The 20,309-nt window shown below is 36.9% G+C and overlaps 1 protein-coding gene across 1 annotated transcript; it reads left to right on the forward strand.

Moving 5' to 3' along the window:
• Positions 1-534: 534 nt before the first annotated feature.
• LOC118848402 (40S ribosomal protein S10-like) lies at positions 535-1,112 on the forward strand. Its single transcript, XM_036757260.1, has one exon. It carries the CDS (start codon positions 573-575, stop codon positions 1,065-1,067), a length of 495 nt encoding a protein of 164 aa, XP_036613155.1. The 5' UTR covers positions 535-572; the 3' UTR covers positions 1,068-1,112.
• The last annotated feature ends 19,197 nt before the right edge of the window (positions 1,113-20,309 follow it).

Consider the following 20,309-nt stretch of genomic DNA (forward strand, 5'->3'; position numbering starts at 1 on the left):
CTAATAGTCTTTTTTGGTCCTCTTTTACTTGTCAGTGTCTACCTAATTTTTAATTAGTTGTGTTGTTCTCCTCTGGATCTCCTCCAGTTTGTAGAAATCTCTCTAGTTGTGAGGTACCAAATTAAATGTTAATATAAACTTGGTAGATATGCATATCCATATTTAATCGGGCTAAATCAATATTTTATGTATGTTAGGGGAGTACTGATGGAATAATGTAGTTGACTAAGTAAATATTGAGCTTAAGTAAATTTCTGAAAGTGAATTTTTTACCATATTAGTCATGGAGTACCAAAATCAGTTTTTATAAGTCAGATAACTTGGACTTGGATAAACTTCTATTCCTCAAAAGTCAGTATTATAATAGAGCTTGTTTGAGTAGGTTCTATCTTGGTTTTTTTATCAACATACCACATTGTCATGATATGAAGTGGGGGGGGGGTATCATAATATTTGAAACTTCCATCTTCAAAAAAACAAAGAAAGGATTTTACCCATAAATGCATTAAAATCTACATCACAGACTTTCTAGCCCGGGCTCCGTCTAGAGCAGCACCCGCCGCACCGCCGAGATGTTGATGCCCAAGAAGAACCGAATTGCTATCTATGAACTCCTTTTTAAGGAGGGAGTGATGGTAGCCAAGAAGGATGTCAACATGCCAAAGCACCCTGAGCTGTCAGACAAGCATGTGCCCAATCTCCGTGTCATGAAGGCCATGCAGTCTCTAAAGTCTCGTGGCTATGTTAAGGAGCAGTTTGCATGGAGGCATTTCTACTGGTACCTCACCAATGAAGGCATTCAGTACCTCCGGGATTACCTTCACCTGCCCCCTGAGATTGTGCCTGCCACACTCCGAAGAAGTCGTCCTGAGACAGGAAGGCCAAGGCCCAAAGGTCTGGAGGGCGAGCGACCTGCCCGGCTTACTCGGGGTGAAGCTGACAGAGACACATACAGACGAAGTGCTGCTTCTCCTGGTGCTGAGAAGGCTGAGGCCGGGGCTGGGTCAGCAACAGAATTCCAGTTTAGAGGTGGATTTGGTCGTGGACGTGGTCAACCTCCTCAATAGAAACTGTAGAGATATGTTTCATATTCAATAAAATTTGGGAAAAAAATCTACATCACATAAAAAATACCTATATGTAGACATTGGAAACAAAACTACCAGTAAGAAAGCAGAGATAGTGGTGGAGACCATATTCCAGGTCCCCAATCCACTTGCCAAATATAAAGATTGATTTATCTTTGACCAAGCAAATCCCTGCTTAATGTCTTGGGGCAGCTCTAACATATAAGGCTAAATTATCCCTTTCTCTAGAATATTACTTTGGCTAAGTCTGCAAAAATTCATGTCTTCAAAATCTTATTATTTAATATATTCTGATGGAACTGAAATATAAATGCAGACACCAGGGAATCTGCACATTTTTTGTCATACATACACACATACATACATATATATATATATATGTACATATATCTATGTGTGTATATATGTGTGTGTATGTATGTATGTATGTATGTATTGCCAAACCATAATCCAGGTTTTTATTACCTAATACTTGAATTACTGCAGTAGCCTCTTAATTGGTTTCCATGATTCCAGTGTCTATCATTTCATATCCTACTTTCAGATTACCTCTGTGATTTCATCAACATGAGGCAAAAAGTATGGAAATTCCTCCTCCTTAAGCAGATAGCAATGTTTTTATGAATTAGTAATTAAATCCTAGGTAGTTGCATGACTCACATGGAGGCTAAATGATTTGTCCAGGGTCACACAGCTAGTGTTAGAGGTAGGATCTGAATGCAAGTCATCAATACTACTAGCCTATATAACAATGCCATTATTCCCTGTTGGTCACTCAGTCAACAAGCATTTATTAAATGCTTACTACTTGATATGCATTGTAATAACACCTGAGGATAAACAGAAATTTTAAAACAAAACAAAAAAAAAACCCTCCAAAAAGAAAACTAACCAGTCAGCCAACTAAAGACAGAAACAAACATATACAGGACAAATTGGAGAGGGAAGGCACTTGACATAAGGGGGATCAGGAAAGGCTTATGGTAGATGATGTATTATCTGGGCCTTGAAGGAAGTCAAGGAAGGCAGAAGGCAGAAATGAAGGGAGAGAGAATTCCAGGCATGGGGGACAGTCAGTGTAAAATGATTGGAATCAGGAGATGGTGTGTCTTCTGTGAAGAAACATCGAGGAGTCATTGGATTATACAAGAGGATATCTATGATTTAAGAAACCTAGAAAGGTAGGAGAGATAGAAGTTATGAAGGTTTTTGAATATAAAACAGTAGGTTTTATGTTTGATTCTGGAAGCAAGAGAAAACAACTACTAAGTAAGGGGAAGGAAGGGATGACATGTTCTACCTGTGCTTTAGGAAAATCCTTTTGACAATTGGTGGAGGATGCCCTGGAGTGGGGAGAAACTTGAGGCAGTCCAGCCTAATTAATCTCCCTACTTTATTGCTTTGATCATGTCTCCTCTCCTTAAAAATCAATCAAAGACCCTTTATAGTGTGTACACTTCAGTTTATTTCTTCTTGGACTTGTATTCAAGGATGTCTATTATTTGACTTCACTGTACGTTTCTAATTTTACTTCCTGATTCTGTGTACTCCTTCTAGATTATGTTAGGTATTGTGTCCTGAATGTTGGATGTGCATGTTGTTTTTGATGCCTTCTACCATGCTGCCAGAAATATCTTTCCCTTAAAATGGCCTGTGATTCCCTGCCTTCTATCATTATTATTGCTCTTTCCTCCTCTTAGTCTTATTCTTTACAGCTGTCCACAATGGGGATATAAGGAATCCTTGCTTAGGAGCACAGTAGTCAAATATTTGGATGGTCTTGCTGATAATAGGCCATTGAGCTTTTTATCCAAGATCTGTAGTAGCTTCCTTCAATCGAGAGGCTATCTGTAGTCCTTGAAGAGTAAACTAGTCCATTTAGGGTTACCTGGATCATTTTATAGAAACACTCACAGGCCTACTAGTCTGTGGGAAAATGTTGTCCTCTGATCTGTTTGAGGCTGTAGAAGGAGCCTGATGCCCCTGACAATTTTAGCAGAACCATTAAATTGCACAAACCCTTGCATGTTTAGGGAGCTTCAAGTACTAAGTGGAATTAATCGGGAATCCAACTTAGTTTTAATTTTGTTTGTTCCAGTGTCTTGCTATAGGACTTTTAAGAACTTATTTAACTTTTTTGGAATTGTGATTTATTATGTACAGTTAGAATTAAGGCTTTTTATATTATGCCACTGAATCAACTCTTTAGATGTGGATTCAGTAGGTTTTGTTTTGCTTTGCTTTTTTAAGCTGGCATAATAATAGTGCACCTATGATAAAGTGGTAACCAAATAGACAAGCCAGTTTTACTATCTCACCCCACAGGACTGGATATGTCCCAATTATTCCAGCTTTCTTTATGACTAAATCAAGCTGGCTAATAATTCGGGGGTTGCTTCATGCACAAGTTAAGTTGGAGACTTTGAAGTAAGTTGCATAGTCCTAATCAAATTGAGAACTCTCCATTTTGTCAGATAGAAGAAAAGAGAAAATACAATATGGCTGGGGCATATCCAATAAAGCACTTTTAGAATTTGCTTTACTCTATGTAATGGTCAGTCCATCCACTGCATGCATGTGCTCACACACACACACACACACACACACACACACACACACACACACACTTATTAAACACCTTCCATTACAAGCTACTGTGATTTCATTGATATTGGTAGCTAACAGATGAAGAAACTTCTTCTACCAGGGCAAATCAACAAACATGCTGCAACTTCCAATCTTAAAGAGTTGTTGGAGCATGATAAAATTAAAAAACTTGAGAGATCAAACAGCCCAGTATGTGCCAGAGGCAAGATTTAAACCCCAGTGTTTGTGACCCTGAGGCCAACTTTCTAGCCCCTATAACATGTTTACTTTATTACTGTTCCTTATACATCCAAAAAGATCACAATTCCTATTCTAAAGAGCATATTATATTAGTGATCTAGTGTGTTCCATATAAGTATAATATAAGTTAAATTGAGTCAGAGAAGACTAGTTGAGGAGAATCAGGAAACGCTTTACTGAGACTATTATTCCACATGAGTTGATCCTTGAAGGAAATCAAGGACTCTGTAAAGTAGGGAAGACAAAAGTACATTACAGCCATCAAGGACAACTGATGCAATTGTGTAAAGGTGAGACATAGAGTACTGAGTTTGGAGAATAGCTAGCAGTCCAGTCTGACTGGAATATCAGGTTTTTGGAGGGAAGTTGCATTTTATCAGCCTGGAAAGGTAGATAGGTGACAGTTTATGGACGGTTTCAATTGCTGGAAAGGAAAGGAAGGAAAAACATGAGAAAGGAAGGGAAAGAAAAAAAATTGGTGAAAACTTGAGGAATATTATTTTGGCAACTTTGAACAGGGGAATTAGGAAGGGATATTTTGGAATCAGGGAGACCAATTATATGATTTATTCATAAGGCTTGGACAGAAGGAAATCTTCAGTCTGCAGGAACACAGAGAAAAGACTGGTGTTTCAAGGGTCTGAATCAGATTCTATCCTAGACCTATTAATATTTAATAGGTTATGCTTATTAAATGTTTACTGTAATTCAGCTTTTTGGAATTTATAGTTCCAAACCTCTTTGCAAAACATCCGGAATACTTTCACAAATCCCCCCGCCCCTTTTTTTTCATTTGCCTACCATCTCAGAAAGAAGCTGATGAGCTAATAACTCCCATGGATCAAATGGTTTTACATATGGCTGGGAAAGATGGCTATACGAATAAATCTTGACATGAATAAGTCTGTTGTCAACTCACTGTAAGTAAACATCTGTTGGGTGTGTAATTTGTTAATATAACACATTTGAAGTGACTGGCTTAAAATCCTGGCCATAAGCTTTGTTATTGTTTGTTTGGCTATGTCCAATTCTTTGTGACCCCATTTCAAATTTTCTTAGCAAAGATACTAGAATGGCTTGCTATTTCCTTCTCTAGCTCACTTGGCAGATGAAGAAACTGAGACAAACGGGGTTAAGTGACTTGCCCAGGATCACACAGCTAGTAAGTTTCTGAGACTGAATTTGAACTCAAGTTCAGTTCCTAACTCCAGGCCAGTGGATAGAGCACTGCCACCTAGCTGCCCCATAAGCTGAAGCACATTTAACATCTAGGCAGCTAATCGTAGTTTTACTGAGTACAATTTATCCATTATAATAATGTACTGTGTTCTCACAGGGTTGGTTGGTTGGTTGTCCTCCTCCATTCATGAAGAGGACCAAAATGACATCACTATGCTAGAGTCAAGTTTCAATGTATTTGACTGTGGCTGATCTGACCAATATGAGCTCAGAATGCTCTACCACAGGTTGGGTACAAATAGTCCATGTGAACATTTGTGGGGAATACTCCAAACTTGTGCATCCTGCATTTCCTTTGAGCTGTTTTGATTTTGCTTAGCTCATAGAGCACCACACTTTCCTTGATGTGGGCATGCCATTCTGAGTAGTCCTGTGCCAGTGTCTCCCATGGTACACAATCAATTCCAAAGTTCTTGAGAGAGACCTTGAGAGTGTCCTTGTATCTCTTCTTCTGACCACCATGTGAATGCTTGCCATGTGTGAGTTCTCCATAAAGTAATTGTTTTGGCAAGTGTATGTTTTGAATTAGAACAACGTGGCCAGCCCATCAGGGTCATGCTCTATGAAGCAGAGTTTGAATTCTCAGAAGTTTAGTTTGAGTAAGGACCTCAGTGTCTGGTATCTTATCCTGACAGGTGGTCTTCACAATCTTCCTAAGACAATTAAAATGGAAGTGATGGTGCTGGTAGATTGCCCAGGTTTCACAGGAATACAACAATGAGGTCAGCACAATGGCTGTGTAGACCTTCAGTTTGGTAATCAGTCTAATACCCCTTCTCTCCCATACTTTCCTTCATAGCCTCCCAAACACCGAGTTAGTCTTGGCAATGCCTGCATCAAACTTATTATCAATATGTAAATCCCTGGAAAATATACTACAAAGGTAAGTGAACTTATCCACAACATTCAAAACTTCTCCATTTGCTGTAACTGATGGTTCCACATATGGACAGTGTGGTGGTGCCTGATGGAACACCTGTGTTTTCTTGATGTTAATTATTAGGCCAAAGTTAGCACAAGCAGCAGAGAATTGATCCATACTTTGTTCAAGACTGCCACCATTGTCCATCTCTATAAAGGTAAAGGAAATAGATTGTCCTGTGACAATCACAGTGGGGGTCTCTCTCCTGGTCATTGCTGGCAAGATTCTTGCCAGAGTCCTCCTTAATAGGCTGATCTTTCACCTGGAAGATGGCCATCCACCTGAGAGCCAGTGTGGCTTCAGAAGGGACCGAGGAACAGTTGATATGGTGTTTGCTGCCCAACAACTCCAGAAGAAATGCCAGGAGCAGAACAGAGGTTTGTATAAAATGTTAATAGATCTGACCAAGGCCTTTGATGCTGTTAGTCATGAGGGCTTATGGAAAATTATGTCTTACAGGGACCACTGTACTGAATGCTGTAAGACCGGGTGTCATTTATAGAATAGATACATATATACATACTCATTTGTAACCAGGGTTTCTGTATCACTTTTTTATTTCTGTATGAATGTGTGTGCATGTGTATGTATATACATATATATCTATAAAGTTACATGTGTATTCATTTGCTTGTGTGAGTATTCATGCACACACACACACACACACACACACACACACACACACACACACACCTGTTTGTAGCCAGAGTTTCACTATGACTTTTTCATCTCTGTATAGATTCTATGGCACACAAAGTTTCCACAGAAAGAAACAGGTTGATTATATTTTGTTTGGTAATCCACTAGAAGTGTGATTGTCCCAACCTCACTAAGACAGAGAGAAAATAGGAGAAATTGTCCTACTTTGAGTCTGTGTTAGGAAGCTTTGCAAGAGGAGACAGGATGTACTATGTTAAATTTTGTTTCCATCTATTTCTGTCGTTTCATTTTGCTTCAGATTTCAGATTTGGGAACAGTGATGGCAAATTGCTGTTTTTTTTCTGGACTTGGCCTTCTAAGTTTCCATTAGATAGAAGGTTATGGCCAGGTCTGTAGTTGCAATGTGCCTAAAGCCCTAAAGTGAGAGAAGACTGGGAGCAAGGACTGTGAGAGAGATCCTGGTCTTAGTAAAGAAACAGGTACTTAGAGATTATACGAGAAAAGATCTCAAGTTGTTGAGACTTCTAGCTGTTGTGAATCCTGTTGTGTGAGCAAGCCAGAATGTGCAAGGAGGGAGGACTGATTTACCTCTCTGTCTTCTGCATTTTCCCATATCTCTAGTGTGTAATCTTGAGATAGAGTATGGATAGATCCATGCTTTATTCCTTTCCATCAAGCATGGGCTTATATTCATATTTCAATATTCCATTTCACACCCTAGGTTTATTTTGAAGTTTGTCAGTGGGAGTTAATTCAAAGTGCTTTGTGCTGCAACAAAATCGTGAAAATGGTGGAAGAAGGTAGATAATGTATGGTACCACCTCATGGCCAATTTAGGTACCATAATTCATTTTTGGATAATTAATGCAGTTACACTTCCTGTAGGCATAAGGAAGATAGCTTTGGATCCAGTCCCAAGTTGTCCAGGAAAAAAGCACCAAGAGATTGTAACTGTCTCACATGTACAGATGTAAGCAGATATAGATATAAATAGCTATTATGGAAACTGCCTTCAAAGGTTTTACAATACAACTTATATCAGAAACAGACATAAATGAAAATAATTTACATGGAAGATTTATTTTAATCTAGAACTGTGATTTTCCTGATATGAGGAACTCAATTATCGAAACTTCACAGTAGATGAGAAATTTGCCATTAATTTAAAGTTTTAGAACATGCTTTGGGGACTGAGTTGGAATGCCATGATATAAACCCAGGTTTTCCTGTTCCCCAGGCCAGAATTCTATCTGCCATAGCATCCTACCTCTTAATATGCATCTATAATAACAATACTAATAATTTTATCCAATGCTTTAATGTTTGCAAAGTACTTGCATATTTGATACTATTCAATCTATATTTCCTTGTTATATCTTTATACCTAGAAATATATACAGAATTATAGATATTTATCCTGTGTTTAAGAAATTGAGATAAGAATAATTAGGGAAGACCTCATGAAAGTGGTAGGAATTGAAGGGAGGATGGAAAGGATGTTGTTGCTCAACGTGGGGAAAATGCAATGTCCTAGCCATGTTAATGTTGGAATATGAAAGGTGAGTTGAAGAAATAGTGAGGACATAAGGCAGGAGAACATAAGAAAATACAAGAAGATAGGGCAGCACATTTTGGAACTCATATTTGAAAGTCTGGATTTAAGGATCAACCAGAAGAAATTTTTATGGAAGTAATTTCTCTCATGTCTCTGTACAATGATACCCTCAAACTGTTTGCTATCATCATTTTTGTCACTTGTAAGTAGGGCAGAAAATACCTTGATAGATGTGGATATTGTTGCATAAAAGATGAATTCTTCCTCCTCTTCTCCATGTAAGTTTTGATCAGGTTAGCTATCTATGTCATTAGTAAATTGAATACCTGACAAGAGAGATTCAGCTATAAATAAAATATTACCAATGGTAGAGTATACACTTAAGGCTATTTCTTATATGTAAATTGAACTCAGGAAGAAGATCAACCAATTGTAAAGTGAAAATGTTAGGGAATAGAGAGAGGTCAAATTGGGTTTCTTACCTTTCCTCCTTTGAAATGATTTTAAACATATTTTCTTTCTTTTTACTATGGGTGCAATTATCAACACAAACATTTCAATATGTAAAGAAAAACAAAAAAAAAGAATTGTTTATGAAATAATTTTATATTTTTATAAATTAATTTTTTAGCTTAGGGCAAAACATTTTTCATAGGACAATTTGAAACTTTGTCTTAAGTGATATAAAAAGTAACATTTCACATGATGATGGAATTAGGATGTGTATATTCATTCTGTCACCGTTAGTAAAGCAACTACTATGTGCAGGGCAGGTATGAAAGAAGACATGGCTCTTTCATTCAAGTTAAGGAGCTTAGATAGGGGTTGAGGTGATGGAAAGATGTGGATGAAGTGTTGATAAGACATGTAGCCAGAAAAATATAATGCTAACTAAAATTAGATACATGAATAAAATTCACAGAATATGCTATGAGATCAAATGAAAGAAAAACCATGTGGCATTTGAATTGGCCCCCAGATAATGAGAAGGATATCAACAAGTAGAGACAGAGGGATGTCTCTAAGAGGAAGCATTTTCTAGTGGTTAAAATGCAGGACTTAGAAGTCAGGAAGACCTAAGTTTCAAAACCTCTCTGTGACACAAACAGACAAACAACCACATAGAACCTCAGTCTCTTCATCCATAAAAGGAGGGTGTTGGGTGAGATGGCCTTTAAGATCCCTTCTAATTCTAAACCTATGAATCTGTATTTTTACATTTTATGCAATTTAGCAGAGTGTGATAGCATCCAGTGAAATTCCTCTACAAAGCAGACATTTAATCAGTATTTGTTGAGTTGATTTGTTTTGTAATCAAGTAAGAATAGTGATGGATAGCCTGATGAAGGTAATGAAGAGGAAGTGCTCATCTTAATGTTAGTAAGTTACTGCAGTACAGAAAATCTGTCATAAAAACCTATCAAACTGTCTGGATTCATTTGTATGAGGGAAAATGGGAATCTGAAAGGACAATCTTTGATGATGTCTGAGAGTTGGGAGGCAACCTGAAGAAGAAAGATGCCATGAAAGTAGAAAATAATCTAGCACATTTTCTAATTACATGTAATTTTTTTTTCCTATTCCTCCTCAATGAAACAAACTTTCTTTACTGGTTATATTTTCCTTTGAAGGGTTCTAAAGGAGATAGAACATATTGAGATTTATTGGTAGTTGTAGTAATTGACATAGACAGCATATCAATATGGCTGCAGCCTACCAAGAAGACATTAGAAAGGGAGTCCAGCCTCCATCATTCGTATGAAAAGAAACTAAAATTAAAGAGCTTAAAATTCTCTCTCATTTCCTTTTATGTGTAAACTACTAAAGGTAAAAGATTTTGGTGAACATGTCCAAATCCATTTGGTGAATTTTGGGGAGGGTCTGGTCAGGCAGGAAAGGATTCTACTCTGAATCACAGGAGTAAATATCTGTAGCCTTGCCATCACAGGTCCTTTCGATAGTTTGATTCAAAATTCATTGGTTCAGGTTTTAAGAAACAATGCATTTTATATATGGCCTAATTAAGAACTTTCTGGAACAAAGAGGCTATAAATGTGTAATTCTCCAGTATTTTCATTTTGAACCCTGAGATCCCCCCAAAATAACTTAGAATGATAAACTTCTGGCTCATTTTTTGAAACTTTTGTCTTCTGAACAGCTAAGTCCTAGTTCTGAGGCCATTGAGTCCATAAAAGCATGCATGTGACATTGGAAATAGAACAAAAACCCAGAAACTTGTGGGTGCTGCCTTATACCATTCATATAACTAATAATTTGATGCTGCCACCGATTTCCACATCCCCTCAAACCTTGACTGACCTCGTCTTCCAACATCCTGACTTCTCATTTTGGGAAGTACTACTATAATGAACACTTCAAAGGAAAGCACTTTTCACTGAACTTGAAAAACAATGTGAAGAAATGCAAGAAGGTATTTAGAAATCCAATTTTTCTATTCTATCTGAAGGTCACCTGCAGGGCTTCATTATCCTTCACTGGGAGGAAGTGGGAGAACGAATGGGGAGAAAGCATTTCCCCCTGCCTCTTGGTTGTGTTCTTTCCTTATCTAATGATTCATTCGCAATACCAGTTCAATGAAAATGTAAAGTTGATTTGGGTGACCATATCCATGTAATGTTACCAACTTTATTTTTTCTAGCCTCTGAAGCTTGTAACAATTACCTACAACTGTCCCCTCATGAATGAAATATTATATGTTCCTTTGAAAATGCTTTGAACGTTGACCATGTGATTATGACCTTAGTCACATGAATCAGTCCAGAACCTTTATCTTCAGAGACCTTGATAAAGCTAATCTCTTTCACCTTGGCAATGAGCCAAGATTCAGCAGACTATTTCAGAGAACAGCCGGCTGCAAGAGTGCATATAAAAATAATTTAGCCAACTGATCACAAAGCATATGTATATTTTCCTTTCCCTAGGAGAATTTCATGAGAAATGTGAAGTATGAATGTTAAACATTTTATGGTTAGTAACTGTCATTCAAGTAATTCAGTTTCACTAGTGGCAATAATTTTATTTATTTTTTTAAATTGCTGTCACATTGTAAGTGGTATTTTCCTAAAAGATCCTTGCCTTTCTAAAACATCAATAATTATATTTAACAAAACAAATAAACACATCTCATTCTATACTTAGAGCCTACCATTTCCCTACTTCAGGAAAGGAAGTTTGTTGCCTTAGTCCTGTGAAGCAAAGATTGACCGCTACATTGAACTGAGTTCTGATATCCTTCATTGTTTTTTGACTTCTATTATTGTAGTCATCGTGTGAACTGTTTGCCCAGTCTTGCTTACTTCATGCTTTCTCTCTCCCTTCCCCCACCCCTCGAGTTTCTCTAAACTCCTCATATTCTTCATTTCTTTTGGTACAAGAATATTCTATTACATTCCTAGAAAACAATTTCTTCAGGTATCCCTCAATTAATAGAGTCTCACTATGTTGCTATCCTTTTATTGCCAGAAAAGCACTACTATAATTATTTTTGTTCACATGGTTCCTTTCCCACATAGTAAGAATGTTAACCTGTATACCACACAAATATTTTTTAGCTTTAACAAATAACTATTTCAAAGTTACGAAACAAATATACAAATAGCTTAGCCAACATCCTATAGGAAAGCAACCTAGTTTGGTTTGACTGTTAAAGAACAATATGAATATTTCTACTAGACAGTAGTAATTTAGTGATGCTAGAGTTCTTACAACAAACTTACTATCAATGCTTATATATAAAACTCATTAATACAGAACGTATCAGTATCGTAATACTTACAATTTAAAGACACGAAAAGGATTAAGCAGTGAAGCAATCAACAAATGAAAAATGTACTAAATTACGTCAATGCAACTGGTTTGTGGTGTTCTCTTAAATGTAGGGTTTGGCGGTGTCCACTGCACCCCAGTTCCATTTAAACACTGAGAATTTGATTAGCTTTTGCAAAGACATATTTACTTCCAAGGTATACAAATATGTAAATTCCTTAACTCAGTTCTTATAGAGCACAGTCCCAGACCCATATCCAAAATCTCCTTTAGGCTCAAGTCTTAAGGCACCCTAGCTTCTTAGAGCTTCCTTGCCAAGCTGGCTGGCTGCTATATCCCACCTAGAACTTTGGCTCCAAGATTGCCATGACTCCAATCCCAGGTCATAGTGGGGATCACTGTGGGTCCCTAAAACAAAAGATAGCATCAATTGGAGCAAGACTAACACCCCTAACAATGGTCTAAAAGAAGTGAGGGATGAATACCTTCCACCTATTCCTGGTTCAATTAATGGTTTCTGTGCTGTTGCTTAACTGAGATCTTCACTCTCTGAACATAGCAGGAAAAAGACACACAAACATAAATTGAAGAAAGATTCTAGGATGGACTAGGACATTTGCTTGTGTAACTAGCCTGAGAACTAATGGTTCCTGAAACTCAGCCACCATATTTTAGGGGGAAGAAAGTACTGGAATTTAAGACAGAAATTTCCAACCATCCTTAATCGAAAGACAATGTTAATTACTGCAAGCAATACTGGATTAGGAAAAAATACTGGGTTCCAATCCCAGACTTGCTATTTTCTATAGGATTTTGGTAGGATGCTGAGTTCTGATCCTCCAAATAGGCATAATAATGCTTACTTCACAGGATTAGAGGTTTAAAAGTTTGTGGAATTATTTTGAAAATTGACTTCCCACATGAAAATGGGTTACTTATAGAATAATTTTATATCATCCATATTTGGCATTGTTAAAACCTTTGCTTCTTTATTTCATCTGATGGCATCAAACAACCTTAGTCCTTCGTCATCTCAATGTGAAGTTCTAAGTTGGTGCTTTTATTCTGAATTTGTGAGTGGTGTAGGCTTTGACTGTGAACCTACTGTGCCCTTTCCCTCTTGCCTTTCTTCTATTCCATGTAGAACTAAGACATAAATTTAATATATAATCCGAATTTTAAAGTGGATTCCAAAATATAACCATGATTCTGGCCTACTTATTCTAAAACCATGTGCCAGATCCACTCAATCTTAACAAGCTTCTCTCAGAGGAGCAATTACTAGGAATGTATGGTTTTGGTTCAGTATATCACAGAGGCTGTCTTAAATAACATTACAATAAAGTAAAACATGGACTAGCATGTCTATTATATCCTAATCAAACTCATATGCAGGAATTTTGTAATAATTGGGTCTTGGGTATAATGACTGGGCAAATACACATATAAGCAATTGGGGAAAGGGAGGTAGACATTAAAGTACCATTCTAAATGAAATCATGTGATCTGCTTCCATCAAATGTCATACTTTCTAATTTATCCAATCTCTTCTATATAAAGGCTAGTAAGAAAATCCACTAATCTGAAACAGCCTTCCTACTTCATTGTCCCAGGCTCTAACTCCCAGTGTCTGTCTGTCTTGCTTACTGTGCCCTCTGCACACATCTCCCTCTCCCTTACCCATACTTCCTCCCTCTTGTTCTGAGGACAATAATCGAAAGAACATTACCATTAATTCTAGAAAAGGCATGACAATTTACTCACAATACTTGTGATTCTACAGACCAGGACTCCTTTCTCTGGTTTCCACTCCCCTATATCTGTTGTCTCCCCCTACTAGAATTGAGAATGCAATTGTTGCAATGTAAGCTCCTTGATGTTAGGCACTGTCTTGCTTTTGCATTTATATTTCTATTATTTAACAGTGCATATAGTAGGTACTTAATAAATGCTTTTTCACTTATTCATTCACTCTCAAATTCTCCTTTGGAGCTGTGGAGGATGCTATCTGTATATAGAGGCAAAGGAAATATTTTCCCTTTGATGCTATAAACTCTTCAGGCATCATCATTCCCTCTTCAAAGTATTTCCAATAACTTCTGCCTCCTTTTAAGTATATCCTTTACTTATCTATTTGGTTCAACATTTAAAAGTTATATGCTCCTTCCTAAAGGAAAAAAAAAATTATCCTTCCTTTGCCTTGTAAGCAGTAGCATTCCATTCAGAAAATGGGTGAGTAATACCAAAGGATGCCAAATTCATAAGGAATTGGTTAATGCTTCCTACATGCAGGTAGGCAGCCGTTAATCAACATAGAAGATGATGCTTTGTAAACTTTTAATGATAGTCATTTAAGTAAGTAATTAGAATGTAAGATTGAGAGAGGTCAAGATTTCTAAATTACATAAAAATTGCTTTTATGAAAAGGTCTAATCAAGTATTAGGCATGATCATCTAATGCATCTGAAGCATCCTAATAGATGTGGCCCCAAGAGCCAAGCAAAACTGAAAGAACTTTATAAAAGGAGATCAAAAAGACTATAGTATTCTTCCTTTCTGACTGTGCCTCACCTTGAACATATTCTCTAGTTCACTTTTCATCACTTTTTATTAGCACTGAGGTCCTTTTTGTAAAGTGTATTTCTTGGAATAGAGATTATCAGACTGCCTTTTCTCCCTCAACATTCTCTGAAATTCCTAGTCCTCAAGAAATGCCTTGGTTCCCCAACCTAAATGATTTTCTGTTCTGTTCCCATGATGGCAATCAATCTCTCTGGAAATTGGTGGAGGAGAAAGATTTGAAATCTTTAATGTGGTAGATACTTCCTTTTATAGCACTCTGCTGCCCCTGACTAGGCCCTAGCTGCTTTGGTGTGATAGGTGGGAGGGGCACTTGAGGTATCACATTTTAGATATTCTAAAATGCCAGTTTTAAGAACACTATTGTGAATTCAAGTCATATTCAACTCAAGCAATATTTTATTGAATTTTTAAATATTTAAAGGCTGTATGGCATATTAACTAGAGTGCTAGACTTTTGAGTCAGGAAAACCAGGGGTCAAATTCTACCTGTAACACATCAACGTGTGACCAGAGCAAGTTACTTGACTTCTGTGTCTTGGGCAACTGCCTAGGTCTTATCTGCGAAGTTATAGATGGCTTGTTATTAGTAATATGATAGGAGTCTTTTGCACCACATATTTTCCAATCTGTTAAAATCAGAGATGTTTCATGTTGTTGTGTAGTTATGTATTTTAATATTAATTGATAAATGTCAACTAGAAATTTTAGTATTAAGAAAAACAGAAACATGATTAATTGAAAATATCAGCTGAGTTTTCATAAGAAAAATGTTTTTGTTTCCACCTTACACTTAGATATAGTAGACAAATGAGGGAATTAATCAATAAAGATATATAATTCTTTCCTTTAATCAATTGAAAGATTGAAAAACATCTCTTTTATACAGGACATCAAACTATGAAAAAGTTAGTGACAGGAGATAGTTTAACTGTTTGATGGTTAAAGCTTTAATTAGTCAGTTCAGTTGACTATGGAAGGGGAGGAGAATCAACATTAATATAGCACTTGCTATGTGCCAGGCTCTATACTAAGTGCTTTTTTCCCTCCTTATAAATATTATGTCACTGGACTAGAACAGGACACTATTGATAGTACATCAGGTTGATGGGGGCTAATTTTCACTTAAACAATGTTTTTGTTCTGTGGCATGGCCACAGATTGTTCTTACCTTAGCCAGCAGTTAAAATGATTATATATATACATACACACACATATGCATACATGTATATATGTATACATGTATACATATATACATACATATAGGTATATACATATAGGTATATATACATACATACATACATATATATATATATATATGTATATACGTGTGTGTGTGTATATATGTGACCCTCCATATTACAGTGTAAGCCCAGCACGTATGCATCAGGTTGTCCTCTGCATGAGCTCCCTCCCCCTTTAACAAACCTTTGGACTTTCCTGCTTGGGGACATGATAAGCCCTGAACAAAGAGCAATAAACATTCCTGAGACACTGCCTTCTAAGAACCTAGCCTGTTCTTAAGAACGAACTGTCTCGGGTGACTCCCCTCTCTGGCAGGAAACATCCGGGACAGTTAGCTTTGAGCTTTCTTTGTTCGGGGCCCTATGTAAGTCGCCATGTGGGTGAGTCACATTGGAATCTCACCTACTGAGAGGATGCCCTGCCTGGGATTTCTCCCGTTCAGGGCCTTGAGAAGCTGAAAATTAGGGATTTCTCAGCTTTGAAGAAACCTTGGGTGCTGGAGTTCCACTGAATGGTGAAGCTTCTATGTTGTCTGTTTTTTTGTCCTTATCACTGTGTTAACTGTGTTATTGGGAATTGTTGATTAATGTGGTTGTAGGTCCAATATAGCATTTCCCCGTCTTTCAATAAAAGCATTATTCTGTTGGGAGTGTGTCTTATTGCAGGTGTGAATCCGAACCTAACTACGCTTAATTGCACACAATGGTCCTAAGGAGAAAGAAATACAGATCCAGGACATGGAAATGAAACTTAAGCAAAGTTGGAAAATGGCCTCCACCCCATCCCCTAGGTGGAAATTGACAATTGTTTTTATATTCCTAATTAACTGACATTAATGAATTGCAATTGTTTTCACATAAAGTAGGAGAAAAGTTGGATAAACATTTGTATAATTGAAAATTATGAATAAATTGCTCCTTTAATCAAAGTTATGACTTTGTGTCACTATCAGATGTGTAGGTTATATTCACTGTATGCCCTGAATGCTGCAGTTCTGTTTTTCCACGTATAAATTGCATTACAAAAAGTATAATTGTGCCGACTTTTAATGTTGATCAGATACGCATAAAAAAAGAAATTTTTCAATAGAATTGATTTCTTTTTATTCAGTGTGCTTACTATCCACCAGAAACTTTGAGCCATCAGTGTAAAATATATAGCTTAGTTGGGGGGGGGTATGGATCATAGCTCAAATGATCCGCTGTCAATCATGAATTCTAACTACACTTTAACTTACGTGCTACAAGTGTAAGGTCATATATTTGTTTAAAAATTTCAAGTAAAGAGATGTCTATATTAGACACTTTTATTTATTGGTTAAATATTTAAATACATACGTATTTGTATATGCATACATATATGTATATGTAAATATACATGTATATGTATCGTGTGTATGGATATCTATATTTCAAGCTTTTGTGAGCATTTTACTTTCCTGAACTTTATAAGAAGTTATAATGTCAGTATTCTCCCACCTCGTTGTGTTCTGTTCAGTTCAGTTCAGTTGAAGTATTTATTAAACAGCTATTATATGCCAGTCACTGTACAAGGCATTAGGATGACAAAGCAAGAGAAATGAAAGAACTCTTGCCTTCAAGGAGCTTATTTTCTATACTGAATGTAGGTGTCAGGGATGGGGGTTATACACAAAAATAATTCAACACAAAATATATAGAAAGCAAAATTCATGGGGAAGGTACTAACAACTTGATTTCATGAAGGATCTCATACTTGAGCACAGCCTTGAACGTAGCTAGAAATTCCATGACATATTAGTTATCTGGCTATCTACAGGTCCATGTAAAATGCTCCACTTCACATGTGCGCTATGAATGACACATGTACAAAGCTAGACATGAGCCAGTCCAGTCCTACTTTTTTTTACACACTGAAACAATTGTTATTCCCAAAGCTTTCCATAACAATTGTTATGCCCAAAGCATAGATCTAGGGCAGAGGAAAAGACAGCACTTTGAGTACCTAAATGTATGTTTTGCCTGACTCCTATGCTAAAAGGCAACGCATATTTGTGCGTGCCTGCGTGTGTGTGTGTGTGTGTGTGTGTGTGTGTGTGTTTGTGTGTGTGTTGGACCAGAATTTGGAGGTTGGATGAGACTAATTACCCCCAATGTCCTTGGCAAAAGCTGAACATACCATTTGCTCATTTTTCTGAAGCTTAATAGTCTCTTGCCAACACAAACCATATGTTTGGGTCATTTTGCTATCTTTAAAATGCTCTTACTGATTTATGTGTTTTGATTTCAACTCTGTACTTAACTAAGGGATTATGGTATTTTCCATGAATAACTTGGGCAAGAATAATATGAAATGTGTAACAAAAACACTCCTGTTGATGTTTAGGTTAAAGCTCTTTGACTCTAGTACACTTTAGCTATTTGAATATTAAGCCCTGTGTCCAAGTTCATCTTGAGTTACCTTTCAGTTCTCTATTTGATTTTGACTAGCTTGTATTTCTTTGACTTAGAAAATGTAGTTCTAATTTAGATTCCTGTAATGAGAACATAGGATAAACTTCAATTTCAATAGCATCCATTAAGCACCTTCATGTTCTCCATATAGAGTGTGATGGCTCACTAAAATGTGGTCCTTGCTCTCATCAAACTAATAGTTGATGGGGTATAGTGGTAGTGTTGGTGTGAAATAAATGAGATTGGGATTGGTTTAGGCATCAGGCTTGGACCCATGATTTCATTGATGTAATGGTGGATTAATGATGGGTGATATAATTCCTGGATGAGAAAACCCACTTTACCAACAAACCAATGATTATAAAAAAAGGTAAGTGAGAAAGTCATGGAACATTAATTTTTGAAACTTCAATAATGTTTTCTGTATGGCTGGAGCAAACATTACATAGAGGTGACAGGACTTGACTTGAAGAGGGGAGGAAAAGAGAGAATAGGAACCAATGATGGAGGGCACAATTTTGTACCACAGTCTTTTCCTCTCTCTGCCTCTCCTCTCCTCTACTATCCATACTGTCACACCTGTAGCTGTAGCAAAACAAAACAAAGCAAATAACAAAAAAAACCAAAGAATCAAAAAACTTTATCCTCCAGTCTGGAAATCACATTAGTTTTCTCTCTTCCTGAATGGGGAAGAAATACACCTCCCAAACTTATTAGCAAACAAAGAAAACAGTTCAAGACTTGTCAGAAGGACATTTACAGAAGAAAAGCTCTTTGACTTTGATAATTAGACTATCATTTGACAAGCCTCCTGTAAGTACTAGCTTACCATTCATAAAGAGATCCTAAGTGGTTTACCAGTGAGGAGAAATGTTGTTTTTATGCTACAATATCATGTCCAAGATTATAAGATTGTGCTAGACTCAAGAACTTGAATATTTACTAAATGAATTAGCCCAAGTTGATTGTCATAGGCTCATACGATCCTACATTTAGAAATTGGAAGGAACTTCATAGATCATTGAATCCACCTCCTTCATTTCACATATGATATCACATAGAGATTTGAATAAAAATTAAGACCATAAGTGGTGGAGCAGGTATCAATCCAAAAATGGTAGAGGGGGTTTTCTATAATGAAACTGTAGGTCTGGTCAAAAAATAAAATATGTGACCAAATCAATTGTTGCCTTCTGTATCAGTAAGGCAACAATAACAATATAGATGGTAATTGCTAAAATGCCTATGTGGTTCTATGTATCACAAAAAAAATGAGACTCTCCACACAGAAGGTAGAAGCAAACCATTTATTTAGACACAAGAGGACCATATCCCATAAGCCATCTGCCCAATCCATCACAGCAGCAAAGAATTCAATACATAATAGCACAGCATGGAGCCTTGTCATCCCAAAACCTCTCTGCTCCCTGCTGGGGCCTTTCTAAAAACTCATAGTACAGCTATCACAGGTCGACTCTCTTTCCCTTAGCTCCAACTGTCATTAACTTCCATAACTGCTCTCTCTGCATTTCCTGTGACATAACTTCCTTTTTCTCTCAGCAAGCTCCTCCAACCACATGGATTTAGGCTTCCTGTGATGTAAGCAGGTCACATGGCCTATTAATGGGTGGGAAAGATCTTCAAATCTAAAGTATTATTGCACCTTCACAAAATGTGATAGGACTATTATTTGTTTGGGGAGTTTGTCATAGAGTATCAAAACTAGAAGGCAACTCAGACATCATCTTCATTGCATCTGGTGTCCTCAGAGGTCTAATCTATGCTCTCTCTGTCTGTCTCTCTATTTCTGTCTCTGTCTCTCTCTGTTTCTGTCTCTGTGTTTCCATGTTTCTCTCTGTTTCTTTGTCTCTGTCTCTGTCTGTGTCTCTCTCTCACACACACACACACAAACCTAGACTAAAATTAACTTCAGAGTTTTACAATTTTAAATTAGG

The sequence above is a fragment of the Trichosurus vulpecula genome, chromosome 4 (genome assembly GCF_011100635.1).
Source record: "Trichosurus vulpecula isolate mTriVul1 chromosome 4, mTriVul1.pri, whole genome shotgun sequence".
Taxonomy (NCBI): domain Eukaryota; kingdom Metazoa; phylum Chordata; class Mammalia; order Diprotodontia; family Phalangeridae; genus Trichosurus; species Trichosurus vulpecula.